The sequence below is a fragment of the Diplotaxodon limnothrissa genome, linkage group LG19, assembly GCF_057381915.1.
Source record: "Diplotaxodon limnothrissa isolate DT_005_m linkage group LG19, D_limnothrissa_male_GT1.1, whole genome shotgun sequence".
NCBI classification, from domain to species: Eukaryota; Metazoa; Chordata; class Actinopteri; order Cichliformes; family Cichlidae; genus Diplotaxodon; species Diplotaxodon limnothrissa.
Window position 1 is genome coordinate 13,171,076 of NC_140614.1, and position 17,603 is coordinate 13,188,678.

General features: G+C 40.9%; 1 protein-coding gene across 3 annotated transcripts in view; it reads left to right on the plus strand.

Moving 5' to 3' along the window:
- ralgapa2 (Ral GTPase activating protein catalytic subunit alpha 2) overlaps nucleotides 1-17,603 on the plus strand; it is a 96,111-nt gene that overhangs the window by 21,051 nt on the left and 57,457 nt on the right. For 2 of the 3 annotated variants that reach the window (XM_085343293.1, XM_085343294.1), the window contains exons 4-16: nucleotides 5,657-5,714; nucleotides 7,103-7,146; nucleotides 7,281-7,461; nucleotides 7,640-7,755; nucleotides 8,446-8,584; nucleotides 10,749-10,957; nucleotides 11,493-11,732; nucleotides 11,946-12,128; nucleotides 12,840-12,974; nucleotides 13,076-13,224; nucleotides 13,370-13,481; nucleotides 13,695-13,932; nucleotides 14,288-14,467. In XM_085343293.1, the coding sequence (XP_085199419.1) occupies nucleotides 5,657-5,714; nucleotides 7,103-7,146; nucleotides 7,281-7,461; nucleotides 7,640-7,755; nucleotides 8,446-8,584; nucleotides 10,749-10,957; nucleotides 11,493-11,732; nucleotides 11,946-12,128; nucleotides 12,840-12,974; nucleotides 13,076-13,224; nucleotides 13,370-13,481; nucleotides 13,695-13,932; nucleotides 14,288-14,467 (1,984 nt within the window). Of the gene's footprint in view, nucleotides 1-5,656; nucleotides 5,715-7,102; nucleotides 7,147-7,280; nucleotides 7,462-7,639; nucleotides 7,756-8,445; nucleotides 8,585-10,748; nucleotides 10,958-11,492; nucleotides 11,733-11,945; nucleotides 12,129-12,839; nucleotides 12,975-13,075; nucleotides 13,225-13,369; nucleotides 13,482-13,694; nucleotides 13,933-14,287; nucleotides 14,468-17,330; nucleotides 17,478-17,603 lie in introns of all 3 variants that reach the window. The other variant, XM_085343295.1, reaches the window with a different exon arrangement.

The window sequence follows — 17,603 nt, forward strand, 5'->3', positions numbered from 1 at the left end:
AAGAGGGTAAACTACTATAGATTTAGTAATCATGCTTTTTTTTTTTTTTTTTTTTTTTTTTTTTTTAAATTGCAGTTCATTTGGGTAGTTTAATCAGAATCAGAAATACTTTATTAATTCTGAAGGAAATTATGGGTTACAGCCGGCAGCATGCACACCAACCAATACCAATCCCTGAGGCCAGCAGGGGTTGGTACTGGTTCTTCCTACAGACTGACCAACAAAGAGGCCACGTTCCAGGTATGTTGGAACTTTGATATCAGAATTCATGACATCACACATGAGTTGGCACGTTCCAGAAAAAGCGAGGAAAAACAGGATTTGTTTCTGTTCTTGGCATGCTGGAGTCATTCACGCATCACACGCAGTGCAGCAGTAATACTACTTTTGTGTTTAAAAAAGACATTCGTAGATAGAGCCTGGTCAGTGCTCTGTGTATGGCTTCTTTACTAAGTCACAAATACACAACAGTGGCAGTACAGATTCAAAGGTTTACAGTTTCACAACTGTTTACATTCACTGCCGCCATCTTGGATTGCTAACTCGGGGTTTGTCTGCTCCGAGTCGGGAAATCTGAATTGAGGAGCCGTTTCCCAAAAATTCACTGGGGAAAATGAGTGTTGCGTCAGGGCCAGGCATATAGAGTTTATTGTTGTACTTCAATTAATTAAATCAAATAAATTAATTTGTTTGGAGTGGCCTTTTGCATGCGAACATGTCCACAAAAAATCTTATTAGCCTTTATAAAATAAGGTCAAGCAAAACAATACATTCTAATTACAGTTCTGCTGGTAGGCTAGTGGCTGCACACAGATGTAAAATTTAATATAAAACTCCCTTATAGCTCCATCCCTGTGAGCACAATGTGCCTTTCAAAGACACACAATCTGCTGTAGATGCATGGATGTGTCTCCATATCTGTGTTGTACATGGATTCAGACATGAAGGACAAAATTTCTTTTCCTCTTTTTTTTATAAAATAAAAACTTGTGCCAAAAGGATAAACAGGCTTCTCTTTACATTCGGTAAAGATTCATGGTTTTCAATCTCTGTCTTAACCTGTTGGCACCCAGCTGCTGTGGAGAACCACCTGTCTCGTCAGGTGACCTGTGCGTGAGACGCACATTGTTGCTGATTGGCCAAGAGTTATTAACAACCTTTAGCGATCAACAAAGAGCCAAATTTGACACATGTGACAGAGGTTGTGAGGTTGATCAGTGAAGTTAAGTGTGCTTGTTTAGTTCATTACTTTCTGATTTGAGTGCAGAAAGTTAAGGAAGGAGGGCTTCTTTTTTACTGTCATGTAGTCGTTTTATTCGTGTTTTTGTGATTTTTGTTTTTTGTTTTGTAATGACATGTGTTCATGTCTTTAGTTTTCATTCTTGGTTTGCAAGCTGCAGTCGTAAATTGTTTATTTGCTAATCAGATATCAGCTAATTAGAGCCAAGAGTTGGTGTTTGAGAAAATATTTTTCTACATGTAATTCATTTCTCTTTCTTGCTGCTGCACAGTAGAAGGATACTATAAAGAATGAGTTTTACAGCCAGCGTGAGACCTCTTTCTGTTTTCTGCTGTCACAAGACCAGAACCAGCTTCTCAGGCCTCAGGGGAAGAGTTTGTTTATGCCCCTGTATTACTGGAGATGACTTCTCACTGACAACAGTGGCATTGAACACTGGTGCCGCTGTGGTTATGGAACAGGTTAAGGGACAGCTTTGGGACCCCTGAAACTCCGTGACCTCACCCTGACATGTCAAGTGCCATCTGGACCTGAGTCAGCAGGCTGAATTCCCCTTGTTATCCTCTCTGTCAAGCTGCCCCATCTAGATCTGAGACTTAACTTACTGACTTTTTAATAAACAAAATAAATCTATTTTTGTATAGTTTTTTGTTTTTGGAGATCACAGACTGAGAGAAATCTTTTTTTTATAGGAATAGTATCAGCCAAAATGGCAACACACTAAAACAAGTATCAAGCAGAAAAAAAAGACTCTGAGAGAAGAGAGATCTCTGAGGTTAAACTGAGATTTATTCATGTCAGCCGTAGCATATGATTTATTTTGACCTGCATGTTTTTAAATGCCCAGGTGTGTAATTAGTAATTAATTACATAGTTTAAGTCTCTATCATGAGCAGCCATCTATAGTTCTGTTCGGCCTTGTGTAATTGCTTCATATTCTTTGTTCCTCTAAACCTCGGCTAACGCTTCTAATAAAAAAAATGTGCTCAGGGCCATTTAGTTACATGATTTGTTTTACAGTCTAATTCTTCTTGACTGGCAGTTTACCCATTGGACCCTCACTGGTTATGCATAATGCAAATGTACAAAGTGTAGCTTGGGGTTGCACAGGGGAGCAGCAGATGAATCTTGATGATCTGTGCGTTGGTCCAGAATATTACAGATAGGAACATTTTTGTCACTAGTACGTAACCTGATTAAGAAGAGTTTTTAAAACGGACCCTAGAATGCTGTAGCTTGGCTTTGCCAACCAAAGAGGAAGGTGTAGCAGATGGATGAGAAGCTGGTGTTAAGGCGCTGAAGGAGTCTCATGTGCTGTTGCTGCCATCTACTGGCCACAGAGGGGAATTAAAACAGTTTTGTAACACTGTTCCCATATTTTTGGTGTTCTTCTTAAAAACAAAGAATAAAAACAAGTGTTTTGGGCTTAAAGCACCATTTAATTGGAGTTTTGTATATTTTACTTGGTTTAATTTGCATGTTAGTCAAATTTCTGTTCAGTCTTACGTGGCTCACACTGTTGTGGCATAAGCAAAGCAGGTGTGTGTAACTGACGTCTTCTCTCTGTGCTTTTCATCTATAAGTGTTTGTAATCCCAGGGCCCGCTTTTGGTTGATTGAATGCAAGCACTATACATTGCACTTTATTTCCTACACTGCTTACTCTGTGTTATAATTTGAGTTTTGCCTGTTTTGTCTGGTTTTCTCATTATTGCACGTCCTTGACTGCAGTTTAAGGTAGATTAGTTCGTTATGTCTCTAGTGTGTTTGGTCCTTCCTCCATATATGCTATATTCATCTCTATGATTGCCAGAAATCCCAAACAATATGCAAAGTACAACATTTCATCTAAAAGCATTGCATTGTGATTGGTGCTAGAAGCCCTTGTAGACCACATCTGTAAGCAGCATATTCTGTGTCATGTTCAGGCTCTACTGCTGGAAATCTAAGTACGGATCATGTAAATGTGTTAAGGCTGCTGTTGGACCACAATAATGCCCTTATATTTATGCTGGAGTATGGCTGCAGATTAGTGTAACTCCAACAACATCCAGTCCTGCAGATTTTGTATTCGCCTTGTATCAGCCGGTAAATTCTTCATTGTTGCGGCCGCCATTCCAGCTCCACAGGGAGTTTTTCTGAGCTAGCTTCTCCACCTCATTCCCACTCTCCCTTCCTAATGCTCTGTGAAGAGACAGTGTTACTGTGTGCACGCACACACACAAGGCTTAAGCTGGCTACCCTGCTGTGCTACCGACTAGCATAATGTCTCTACTGGCATAAGGAGACAAAATGAAGGTGGCCAGCACAGCCTTTGCGGAGATGTAATAATCCCACTTGGGATCAATACCAAGGTGCAGCCACACGCCTGTACACGCATATTATCGAGTCTGGGGATCAGAAAGAAGTTGAATGGCACAGATAGTCATCCAGCGCCCCCTTAAAGTGATGTATGCCTTTCAGTTTCTCTGCTGTCACTGATAATGACGGGGATTTAGTCTCAGAGGACAAGAAGGGAAAGTTAAAGATGATAAGGGAAGAAGGAAGTTGTTGACAAACGGAGACACTCAAAGCCTGAGATGACTTGTGGGCCACCACAGCTCTCAGCATAATGCGGCAAAGCACAGGGTAAAGATAAAGCTCATACCATTTGTCAGACCAGTGTTATGTCCATGGCTAATAAAGCACAGAGTTCTGTTAGTATATCACTTCAGTGAGTTTTTTTTATCCTGCCAGTTTCTGTTTCAGTGGTCAGAGTGGGTCAGAGCTGCATACGTAAAGCAGTAAAGGACAGGCTTGACCTCTGCATTGCAATCATGAAGTCTTTCTGGGTCAGTCATTAGGATTTGATGAGAAGTGAGTCATTGGAGCATTAGTTGCTCGCAATGAACTGACTGTTAACTAGCCGCATGTGCACAGCCGCACACATCTGCAGACTCGGGGCATTTTTTTCATCTTTCCAGAGGGACCCAGTTAACGGGTCGCTGCATTGAGGAATAATGATAGTCTGCTCAAAGGTTAGAGCTCGCTAATTGAGTTGTAAAACTGTTGTTGGTGAGGTGATGAGTGCTGTGTCGGGTCACGGGGTTTCACTGACAGGCTAGGCAAAGTGGAGAGAGAGGGCATTGCTTAAATAAATATATATGTGTGTATATATTAGGGGTGCAACAATACACAAAATTCACGGTTCGGTACGATACTTTGGTGTCACAGTTCGATATTTTTTTCGATTAAAAAAAAAAGGTTCATGCCTTTTTAATTTGTCATTTATTAAAATTATAAATATATATTTTAACACAAACGTACAGTTTTTAAATGTAATGTTGCTGAAACAACAAAGGGATAAAATAATAAATCTCTGATCGAGAAATCACTCATCTTTGGAAAAGAGTTTGTTACAGAGAAATGTCTCTTTCCAAAACAAAAGCTATACTATACGCTTCTTCTGGGCTATACTCTCAGCAGCATATTAAACATATCAGGTCCCCATAAGGAGAATCATGTGCTAACGGCTGTCTAAATGACTCTGGTAAAGTTTGTAGCATGCGTGCTTGTTGTTTTTGTCTGCTTCCACTAGGATGCTGTCGGCGTATATGTGCAGTCATATTCGTTGTGTTCCCACTAGTGCTGTCAACGGTAATCTCGTTAAAATGACGTTAACGCCACAACACGGCAAACCTCTGTTAACGAGTAACCGCGGATCGCCCCGTGCGTGGGGCTGGATGGCGTCAACACGTTAACAAGCTAACTGCGCTAACGCACTAGTTCCCACCGATTGAGCATTGCGTGGCACATCCGACATACTATTTTACTTTTGTCCATGACGCGCTTACCATCAGGGTCATACGTCACATGAAAACCAAGATAGGTCCAAAGGCCAGATCTGAATGAGGGTGGGGGAGGTTCAATTTCGGGTAGCGTTGAGGCAGTTGCCATGTTGCAACGATCTTAGCTTCTGTCTTGCTAGCTTGCGCTGCGCTCAGTGGATCTGCACTCGACAGTGCAGCCTAGGCGGAGTAGTCGAACGCAGATCCACTGAGCGCTCAACACAGACAGCATCGTCAGAAGAAAAGCTGATAAAATAAATAAAACATTTTGTATTGTTCGATACATATGCATACCGAACTGAAAGCACTGTATCGAGCGGTTCAATATCGATACAAGTATTGTTGCATTGTTGTGTATAAATGTATGTATATGTGTGTTTTGGTCAAAAATGGTTTGACTTGTAAATTCAGCAAAGAATTATTTGTTTTAGAAATCCAGAAAACATAACTGGAATAAATGGGTGTTTTCCCCAATTTGTCATTCATCAGCTAGCTACCAGAATTGTTTGTCACAGCTGACGCAGGTACTGTTCTCTACCACTCTAATCACTCCTCTAAAGCTAATCATGACATGTCCTGTTTTTCATCAGAAAATCCTGCAGAATCTGCCTGAGAAGCTCTACAACAGATGGCAGTTTCACAGTATAGGTATGCACGTAACGTTTTTCCACTTTATCAAACATTTTGCACTTGCTTGAATTGTAACCGTTTTCTTTGTAACAACTGACAGGTAGGTGTACGCTTTGTATTTCTTTACACTTAAGGACAAAAAAATGGCACCAGGACCAAGCCTTAACCTTTAATAATGAGGAGGAAATAATTAGTCTGAGAAGGGGATGTAAATGGGAAATGCAAATTAACACTTCATTTGAAATGCAAATAAGTAATTGAATTATGCATGATTTCAGTCCTGCACAAAAAAGGAAAACCCTTGCAAGAAGCGATAACCCCAATTATAACTGTTTTTCGTCAGCCGTTGGCAGCTAAACAGTCCAGGTTGAGATCACTGTTGCAGATTTGCCTTCCCCCTCCCCAGGCTTGTAATTTTAAATATCAACACTTATCTTTGGGTGGATGTCCCAGACATATTTACCATTTTTGTCCATCTGGATCACAAATCCGCGCAGGTTTAAAGCTTCCTCTTAGCCTTTCTTGCACTCGCATAGAATTTTTTTTTTTCCCACACATCAGTTCAGGTGTCACTGGTCAAGATCCAGTGCTGTTATATGTGTACTTCAGCCTGGTTAACTTTTTCTTTCACATAATTTTTAGTGTGCTGTATCCAGAACCGTTACTAATGGAAATACAGCACCTTGCGACATATTCTTTGTGGTGGGTAGAGTAGCTCAAGAATTACATTAATGACTTGGTGGTTTTGGCCTTTTAGTTTGGAGATGCAGGGTCACAGGTACTTCACTCGTACCTTTAAGATGCTGAAGGAAATGTGCACAGCTTTTTGTTATCCTTCTGTCCCCAGCCCACAACCCATGAAAGGATTGCTCTGTGCTTTCGTGTTCAGTATTCTGATGAGAAGACCAGACAAAAGCTCCCTCAGTAAGGGCCTGTTGATCAGGACTTTAAGACACCTGTTCAGCGGTTTGGCTTTTACACTAACAAAACCCGATTCTTAATCTTAATCATCACCTTAAAATCAATATTAGGACCAGTCAAAGTGTTTTCCAGCCCACAACGTCCTCAAAAGAGACTGCTGCCTGTCAAGAGCATGTCCTAAATCACGCACGCACAGACATGCAGAGCTCTTCCTCCCGAGATATTTAGCAATCAGACCGATGTCTCATTTGATTACAGTGGAACCAGATTGGCTTCATAAATGTGTGTCGCTGCCAACTCGTGTTAATTTTCATCAGGAAAATATGAAGCCTTGCCACTCTACCCACTAGTTTGTCAAGACCACCCATCAAGGTCAATTCTTCTGAGTCGAGATGACAGCTTTGTGCGGTTTGTCTCTTTCCTTGTTGTGCAGAAGAAAATTTGAATAGCGGTTTTTGACCGTTGTCACGTTTTCTATCCTCCAGGTTCTATTCTCAAAAAGCTTCTGCACACTGGAAATTCATTCAAAGTAAGTGCCCAATTTGAGCTTTTAAAATCTTGGCACACAAAGATGGACTGAACATATTTTTTTAGTTGAATGGATTGTTAAAATTAGCCTCCTTTTGAATATGCATAAAAATGACCTTTTCTCCCGCTTTCTAGATTCGCTGTGAGGGGATCCGTCTCTTCCTGCTGTGGCTGCAGGCCCTAAGGGACCACTGTGCAGAGGAGCAGTTCCTCATCTTTGCCTGTCTGGTGCCAGGATTCCCCGCTGTGCCCTCCTCCAGAGGGCCGTGCACCCTCGACACCATCATTTACAACCCTTTCTCCAACCCCCCAGATGGTGAGAAAAGAGTAGCACATTACACATTATGTATTCACATTTAAATGACCATAGATTTTATTACATTTGTACATGCTTAGGATTGCCACTGAAATTATGTAAAGTACCCAGTTATAATACTGGGTAGGTTTATTTTCTGTCATTAACTCGGGTCCTTTCTTTCTGTTGATTTGAGCAGCCAAGGTGGTGCCTGAGGAGATCACCCCACTGGTTCCAGCTGTGGCAGGTGAAAAAGCTGCAGATGACCTGACCTGTTATATCCTAGAAATACTGCTTAAGTACATGGTCATCCAGGTAATAACTCACTTTGTCTGACAGCAGCAAGAATAGTAATGTTATCATAACTAACCCTGCCTGCAGGATATTCTTGGATGTGCTTGATGGCTGCTTTACCCCACTTGTTGTTGGGGTTCCTTCTAATACTGTTAGATAAAGTATTTTAGTTGAGTATTTCTTTCATCATGAAAATATCAGCTTTAACCCAGCACGTTTTATGAAGTCAGCAGCTAAACTATTAATTCCTCATGTTCTGTACAGTTAGTTCCTCAGACACAAACATTTTCAGTGACTAGATTAAGTTGTGTTATAAAATTTGCGCAAATGCACTTGCATACTTAAATTAAATGCCTTTTATGTGCAAATGCTTTTTCTGTCTTTAATAGACAGCCGTGTGATGGAAGTGCTCAACAAATGTGAACATACTCTGTTCTGGCTTCATCTTTCATTTGTTTTCATGATTGGGTCTCCTCCATGTATTGTGCCACTGTAAGATAAAAAGTAAATTCAGTTGTTAAGTCTAAAGTTTTTCATCATATTTGGCCTCAGATCTAACAGTTTATGTCTATGTACTTTTTTTTTTTTTTAATCTTAGAGGAACCTTCATGCTATTGTGTTGCAAACAATATACTGTCGCTGTGATGTTGGAAGCATCTCCTCTCTCTGTAGCCTGACCTTGTCTGCCTTATTGTGCTGTCTGTCTGCCAGGCATCCAGTTTAGAATGGAAGAACAAAGAGAACCAGGACACAGGCTTCAGGTTTCTCTTCACCCTGTTCAAGAAGTACTACCTTCCACACTTATTTCCCTCCTTCACCAAGCTCACAAACCTCTACAAGCCTTTATTAGGTAAGCCCACAAACCCAAACTATGCACTGTATATATTACAAACCGGATTCCAAAAAAGTTGGGACACCAAACAAATTGTGAATAAAAACTGAATGCAATGATGTGGAGATGGCAAATGTCAATATTTTATTCAGAATAGAACGTAGATGACAGATCAAAAGTTCAATCCGAGAAAATGTATTATTTGAAAGGAAAAAGATATTGATTCAAAATTTCACGGTGTCAACAAATCCCAAAAAAGTTGGGACAAGTAGCAATAAGAGGCTGGAAAAAGTAAATTTGAGCATAATGAAGAGCTGGAAGACCAATTAACACTAATTACGTTAATTGGCAACACGATTGTGTCTCTCAGAAGCCAAGATGGGTAGAGGATCATCAATTCCCACAATGTTGCGCAGAAAGATAGTGGAGCAATATCAGAAAGGTGTTACCCAGCGAAAAATTGCAAAGACTTTGTAGTTATCATCATCAACTGTGCATAACATCATCCGAAGATCCAGAGAATCTGGGACAATCTCTGTGCGTAAGGGTCAAGGGCGTAAACCCTTACTGGATGCCCGTGATCTCCGGGCCCTTAAACGACACTGCACCACAAACAGGAAAGGAAATCACAGAATGGGCTCAGGAATACTTCCAGAAACCATTGTCAGTGAACACAATCCACTGTGCCATCCACTGTTGCCAGCTGAAACTCTACAGTGCAAAGAAGAAGCCATTTCTAAGCAAGATCCACAAGCTCAGGCGTTTTCACTGGGCCAGGGATCAGAATCAGAATCAGAATCAGAATGGGTTTATTGCCAGATGTTGAGGTTTACAACATTAGGAATTTGCTGCGGTGCTTCAGTGCAAACAATAAGAATTAAAGTGCTATGTAGAAAGAAAGATATGTGCATGAGATATACATGAGATATATACATGAGAATAAGAATTAAGAGTGCTACGTAGAAAGATATATACATGAGTGTAAAATGGAGTGTGGCAAAATGGAAGACTGTTCTGTGGTCAGACGAGTCACGATTGGAAGTTGTTTTTGGAAATGTGGGACGCCATGTCATCAGGACCAAAGAGGACAAGGACAACCCAAGTTGTTATCAACGCTCAGTTCAGAAGCCTGCATCTCTGATGGTATGGGGTTGCATGGGTGCGTGTGGCATGGGCAGCTTGCATGTCTGGAAAGGCACCATCAATGCAGAAAAATACATTCAGGTTCTAGAACAACATATGCTCCCATCCAGACGTCATCTCTTTCAGGGAAGACCCTTAATTTTTCAACAAGATAATGCCAGACCACATTCTGCATCAATCACAACATCATGGCTGCGTAGGAGAAGGATCCGGGTACTGAAATGGCCAGTCTGCAGTCCAGATCTTTCACCTATAGAGAACATTTGGCGCATCATAAAGAGGAAGGTGCGACAAAGAAGGCCCAAGACGATAATACAGTTAGAGGCCTGTATTAGACAAGAATGGGAGAGCATTCCTATTTCTAAACTTGAGAAACTGGTCTCCTCGGTCCCCAGACGTCTGAGTGTTGTAAGAAGAAGGGGAGATGCCACACAGTGGTGAAAATGGCCTTGTCCCAACTTTTTGGGGATTTGTTGACACCATGACATTTTGAATCACCATATTTTTCCCTTAAAATTATCAGTCTTCTCAGTTTCAACTTTTGTTCCGTGATTTATGTTCTATTCTGAATAAAATATTGACATTTGCCATCCCCACATCGTTGCATTCAGTTTTTATTCACAATTTGTTTAGTGTCCTAACTTTTTTGGAATCCGGTTTGTATGTTTTAGTATGTTTATTTACAAAAGGAGTATTCTCTCAAGTTGCACACAGTGTACATCAGCTACTCTTTCTTTACTTATTACTTTCCCGTAACACAGAAAATAAGATAAGTGTGCAGAAAATAGTTTCCTTAATAAAAACAGTGACGGCTTTACTCGTGAGCAGCAGTTTCATGAAATACAGGAAATGATGAAATCATATCCTGTTTCAAGATTCCATAATCATTTAAATGAACAATTTGATTTAGTGGGAAAAACTCTGACTTCACCACAGCCACTCATTTAATCTTTATTATCTTTGTCTTTTTCTCCCACTGTTTTCCATTTTTAACCGCCCCTCTGCCCTCAACTCTTCATCCACTGTGTTACTCCATCAGACCTCCCCCACCACAGACCAAAACCCTTGTATGTGCCAGTGACACGGAACAATGAGAGCACCTTCTGCACAAGGGATCAGTACCTAGCACCTCGTGTGGCCTTCATCACCTGGCTTGTCACTTTCTTCCTGGAGAAGAAGTACATCAGCACTGCTGCTTCAGCGCAGAGCGCAAAGAACGGCACCGAGGTCATTCCCAAACTCATCCAGGTGAACACACAGTACCCTGTGTTGGTTTCTTCTTTCTCCATTCTGTTATTCCAAGATCTTCTTTATCCTTCAGATGTTTTTGTAGCACACCATCTTTAGCAGTAGTATAAAGACATCTGGGGTTTATGTTTCTGAACAATATTCATGCATTTATTCATTCCTAAATGTTATTTTACCTCTATATAAAACATAGTTGATCAACAGCTTCACAAGCAATACAGCATTCAACCTAAGATTATAGCTGAAATAAAATCGTGATGACGGCGATCAGGAGTCATGGAGGTTTTATTTCAGACTGCAACAGTTCTGTCACTTTCGAGTTAAATCAGTCATGGAGAAAATAAATGGATTTTTATGTGATTTATCCAGAGACAAATGCTGCATACATACTACAGTGGTTCATTTCCCTTTAAAAATGCTATAAAATACAACTAACAGCCAAGTAATCTGTGCTGAAGGAGACTGTAGTGGTCCGTGTGAGGAGGTACCCCCTACTGCATACTGAAGGACTCTCGTTCCTGGCTGTGTTTTCCAGACTGTCACTGCAGGCAGTAGCAGCCAGGAGAAGGATAAGACATCAGATGGGGACGCAAACGGACCAGCGGGGGAGCCTGAGAAGAGCCACTCCAACAGTAGCACCCTGTCAGATCGACGAGCCAGCGATTCCAGTTTGTGTAGCGTTGAGGAGGAGCACCGCCATGTTTATGACATGGTGCAGTCCATTCTGCTCTCCACCCGGGACAATGTGAACTTCGTCAACGAGATCTTCCACCAGGTGGAGTATTTCTGTCGTCTGTTGCAACCTTTGCCAGTATTTTCTATTTTGTTCTGTTGGAAGATGCCTCTAACAAAGATGCACTGCAGTAACACGGACTGTGTCGCCCTCTGCTGGCCTTTTCATTAAATTACAGATTCACATTTAAAACTAACTTTAATCCTAATGAGCCATGGTTTCTTTCTTTCTTTCTTGTTAATTTGTTTTGCAAAGGCTTTCTTGTTGCCATCCTGTGAGGCTTCTGCAACCAGGAAGGTCATCAAAGTGTACAGGAAGTGGCTCCTGCAGGAGAAACCCTCTTTCATGGCAGAGCCCGACAGAACCGCTCGGGAAGATGAAGTGGACGAATGCTCCGAACAGATTATCAGCACCGAGACAAATAACATGCACGTGCAAGTAAGTAATGCAGAAAGATGAATAAGTTTGCAATAACCTGTCACATATATAATGACTAAGTTGTATAAAAATCAGTTATGCCCTTGTTTTTTTCCCCATGCTTTCAAAAACCCGTCTTACAGGTAGTTTTTGCAGGCCTGTATCAGACTTGGTACAATTTGAGTTGAGAATCTTACAGAAAAAAACATTTAATTACTAACAATTTTGGAATAATCAGAAATGCAATAAGAATATTATTAGTTATTCACTTTCATTGTTAGACATATCTTTTCTGTTATTTGTAAACATTGATCTACCTATAAATCATATGCCTCAATAACTTAATTACCACAACATTTAAAGTGCATATTTTTACTTCAAAGCAATTAGCAGCTTTATTTTTTATTCACAGAAACTACCTGCAGCCTGTATCAATCATGCAAACGTCCAGAAATAGTGTCCTGTCTCTGCAGCCTATTGTGAGCCCCAGTTAATGGTGTAGAATGATAAAGGTGCACCAGACTGAGAAATAAACACTAAAACCCTTTTGACCATTAAAACGAACGTGTAACATGCAAATGATACGATGCATTTATGTGCATAAAACCAGCTTACGTTGATTAACTGGCCTTAGTCATGCAGTTTGTGTATACAAATACATAGAAAAACCGGTCTTAATAAATTAGTTTACGTCTACTGTGAATTTGACTGGCCGGCCTTGTCTTCTACCAGATGATGGAGAGTCACAGTCACAAGCGGTCGTCCAGCTGGGGTAGGACCTACTCGTTCAGCAGTGCCATCAATCAGGGCTTCATCACCGAGGAGGAGAACAGGAACATCAAAGCCGGCATCCAGCCAACACTACAGGTATATCTGTGTTCATAACCTCTGATGGTTGGAATTAGTGTTTTTCCAGTATTGTTGTTGTCTTAATTACTTTATGTTTGCACACATTTACGTTCGTGCAGGTGTTTCTGACCAGTTCATCCAACGTGTTTCTGTTGGAGCCATGCCAGGATGTACCAAAACTCCTGGAAAATCAGGTTGAGGTGTGCAAGGGTGTTCTTAGCATCTATCGGCATATGATCATGGAGCACTCCATGAATACACAGACGTGGTTAGTAGTATGTTTAGATGTGCAAATTTATTTATTTTAAAAAAAAAATAAAAAATTGTGATTTTTATCCCTTTTTTTTTTTTTTTTTTTTTTAATCGAATTCAATTGACATTATTGTAATTTATTTACTGTCCATGTTCTGCAGGGAGCAGATGTTGCAGGTACTACTGAGAATCACAGAGGCTGTGATGAAGAGGCCACAGGACAACCAAAGAAAAGACAGCTTTGCTGAAAGTTTAGCATCTTTGCTTTTTAGGGTATGGTTGCATTTAGTTTGTTACACACTCTGATAAACAGGCAGTCATAGAGATGGATCTGTCATCACCTCTGTTCTTTGGCTCTGAATACAGTGCGATTTGTCTTTATTTGTACACGTGCTATCAAGCCTGCTCTATATTCAGCGTGTTTGTGTCTCACTGTATGTGTAACTTGGTGCTAATTCATCATGTCTTTTCTCCTCCTGCATCCAGACCATCATTGTGGCGTGGGTACGAGCCAACCTGTGCGTATTTATCTCCCGGGAGCTTTGGGATGAGCTGCTGGCAGTGCTGTCCTCTCTTACCTGCTGGGAGGAGCTGGTGACAGAATGGGCCAGCATCATGGACTCGCTTACGGCTGTGCTGGCACGCTCCGTTTATGGCCTGGACATGGCCAACCTGCCTCTGGACAAACTCAGTGAACAGAAGGAGAAGAAGCAGAGAGGACGTGGTGAGAGGACAAAATGGGAGGAGATTAGAGTGGCTTTAATTTGATTGGAAGGATGACACGGTTTATTTTTTGTCTTTTGTTTTTCTTTGTGTGCTTGACTAACTCTGACCAGTACGATTCAGTACACTTGTTTGACCTGTTTTAAAGGTGCCATGCTTAAAAGTGACCTATGTAAGGTTAAAACGATAATTCTGCCAGCTACTCTGTGTTGTTTAAAGTCAAATAAAAAGGGTTGGCCCATTAATTTTCATTCTTGTTTTTTCAGCTCTAAAATAAACTAAATGTTTAGTTTTGTTCATTACAAAATGCCCTTGAACACTTCAGCACTCACTAAGTTTTGTTCCTCGTATGTCAGGAGTGATCCAGGACTCTCAGAAGGCAGCAGCAGTTGCACGCTCATTCTCCCTGAGCTGGAGGAATCATGGGGAACAGGGCGGGCCACCAGTACAGGAGCCCATGAGGACTCGCTCAGCCACTACTTCAGGAGCACCGGGTGTGGAGAAGGCCCGGAACAATGTCCGACAGAAGGCCTCTGGTAAGTAAGCTGTGGCTCGTATGAGCCATATACATTTAAAGCAGACGTAAAATGAATTTAATACTTGGCTTTATATAAAACATTAGCATTAAAGGCACTGACAGGTGAAGAGAATGACTCAGATTATCTTGTTATGATTGCATTTTTTAAGATGCATTTTGGCTGATGCGTTAGAAGCAGGAAACAAAGCTGTTTTAAATGTGTTGTTATTGTTTTTTTTAAAGCATTGTTCCATACGCACAGAGTATTATCTTCAGCTTTTGTGTGAGTCTCTAACACCATACTGATAACCCTTTGAAGCACAACTTTAGACCGCAGGGTTTATCAGACAGTATTATTGTGTGTGAAAGTCTTCAGACAGGTCCGTGTGTACACTGGCCCAGGTGTCTCTGAAAGCCCTGACACCAAAGACAAAGAGGCCAGCAGATGGCACCTATTGTTTCCCTCACATGTCACTACCCAGTGTCAACATGTTTCCATGTCAACTGGATTGTAGGCATACAGCACAGTCCCCCTGACAGCATGTCAGAGGCCAGCTTTGGACTCTGCAAACACCCCTTATCTGATGAGAAAGTGGCAGGCTAATTATAAGTTGAGCAGTGGAGTAGTAAGAAGCTACAGTGTCTGGCTTGCTCCTCTTAATTTTGTCTAGACAGAATCTTAATGTGGGGGATAAAACACAGAGATGATCCCTTTTTGTTCCCTGGCCTTCCGCCTCACCAATTACCGCCAATGTTCTGAAATGACGAGCTCATTGAGCGAGGAGCAGACGTAATTGTGCCTGGATGACATCTTAGAAGGGGCGTGTGTGTGTGGTGTAGGTATTACTCGTGTTGTGGGGGCCTAAATTTGTTTGTCTACACAGTCTCATTATGGAGACGTGTCTTCCCTATGCAGGCGAAAAGCAAGAGCCTGTAATATAAATCGCACACATTTAAAGGTTCAAGTAAGGTCACTTTTAAGGTTGTGGTGTGTGTGTGTGCGTGCGTGTGCATGCGCGCGTGTTCTCGATCTATTATGCGTCCCATGCACATGTTTATCCACCTATTATGCTGGTCTGTTTATTTGTATCTGCGTACAAGCAAAGATGGACATGAAACACTACTGCTTGAAATTCCCTTCCCTTTCTTTGGCCTAATTGGATTTCTCCCACATTGATCTTCAAAGGCCGAGCAGCCCTCCTCCCTACTCCTCAAGAGAAGGCCCACACATCAATTGCATGGCAGTTTTTGATAGTTTCATTAAGAGTGTAATTAATGCTCATTAATATGCATAAATGGGATGCAGTGGCGGGCTGGAGGAGACGATGTATCTCTCTCACTGAAAGGCATAATTAAAGTGTGCTGAAAGCAGAGAATAGAACTGTCCTCTTTCTCTGCTCCCTTTGAGATTAAACCTGAAGTGCTATTCAGGCACAATGGCAATGCCTCAGCATTGACAACTGTCAAAACTTGGTTGCACTTAAGCATGCAAATGCAAACTAATATTGTTCTGAGATCATGTCTTGATAACGAAGGAAGGGGCTCAAAAATTCATTACAGTACTCATTAAGCTTCTACAGCTTCAAGGACCCAGTTGAACCGGCTCTCAGTCTGCCAGAGATGAGATGGTTATCAGGTCTTATAGAATAATGCAGAGAGTGAGATCAAATGTTTTCTGCTTGGCGTGTACACGGGTAATTATTTTTATTAATTTTTCATTTTTTACTGCATAGTGTGTGTAGCCCTGCAATATACTGGCGACCTGCCCAGGGTGTACTCAGACTCTCACCCTGTAACACCTGGATACACAGCAGCCATCCTGCCTTGTATATGTGTGATGGATAAGTTCTGTTGCTCTCTTTCTTAGGTTGCCCTTGAAAGAGAGAGAGAGAGAGTGTGTGTGTGTGTGTGTGTGTGTCTCAATGAAAATTTTAACTACACAAATTTTTATCATCATCATTTGAATCTGCATGGATTTAGGGGAGAGTACTAGTCTATAGACTGATATGCGTTTCAGCTGATAAGGAGCAAAAAATCAGTTTGAAAATACTACAGATACTCCACACTGGAAGTCACGTATTGCCATTTGCAAATATGTTACTACATGTCAGAAAATGTATCTTTTAATTTAAAATGAATGTCAGCTGTATGTCATTATTATTTAGGAATAAATTAAAAAGCCTCCTCATGATCATCTTAAAAGGGTCACGCGGCTGTTAAATAATCATAATAATAATCAGTTCACTAAATTCAGAACCAAGACATCGCTGATCTTTGTTTTTGCTTTTTGGAGGAAAACTTTAGCATTCGTGCTCATTTTCTATATAGTTTCTTTACTTCTGTTGCACATTTAAAACCAGAGATTTTCACAGTAAAATAAAATCTAAAATTGACATAGTCCAGAATCAGTGTTTCTTCATTATCTGAGAAATGTGTATTACCAGTTTTTTATTTTATTGTCTTCCAGGCGTTTTGATTTCTTTCCCTCGTGATTTATATTTGGTAGATTTTGTGGTATTGCTGTGCTGATTTGTGTTATGATTTTCTATATTTTTTCTGTATAAAATCTTTAAATCTCACTTTTGTGACAGTGTCCCTTCATTTTTATTTATTTATTTTTTTGACTGGTTTTAAAATATTTTCTCTCTTAAAGCCGTTTTATTTTAACCTGTGACTCACATGCGACTATATTTGGATCAAACTCTGGTGCTGCTGGTCTTCAATTGCTCCATTTTCACGATCAGAATTGAATTTATTAGCAGAAGCTTCTTTGCAGCATTTTGTACTTTACTATCATTGAATATTTGCTTCTTTCCTTTACCTTTTTTCTCTTCCCACTGTCTCTCTTCTTTTTCCTCTTCTTTCTCCTTCCCTGATGGAAGCTAAGCGAAGCCAGTCCATCAGCAACTGTGTTCATCTATACGAGGCTTTGCCCACTACTAAAAGTGTTCCTATGCTGCTCCACACTGTGAGCTCTTTCTTGCCTGGTATCTCTTCTGGTAACTCTGCTTGCTCTCACAGACTCTCAGGTAAAGTATTGTGAGAGCTGCATGTGTTTGCATGTTGCGTGACCTTCGCCCAGCCTTTCCCATTCATATTCAGTCACAGTCTCTCGTATAGCACCCTGAACTTTTTATTTAATCCATGTTGTTGGA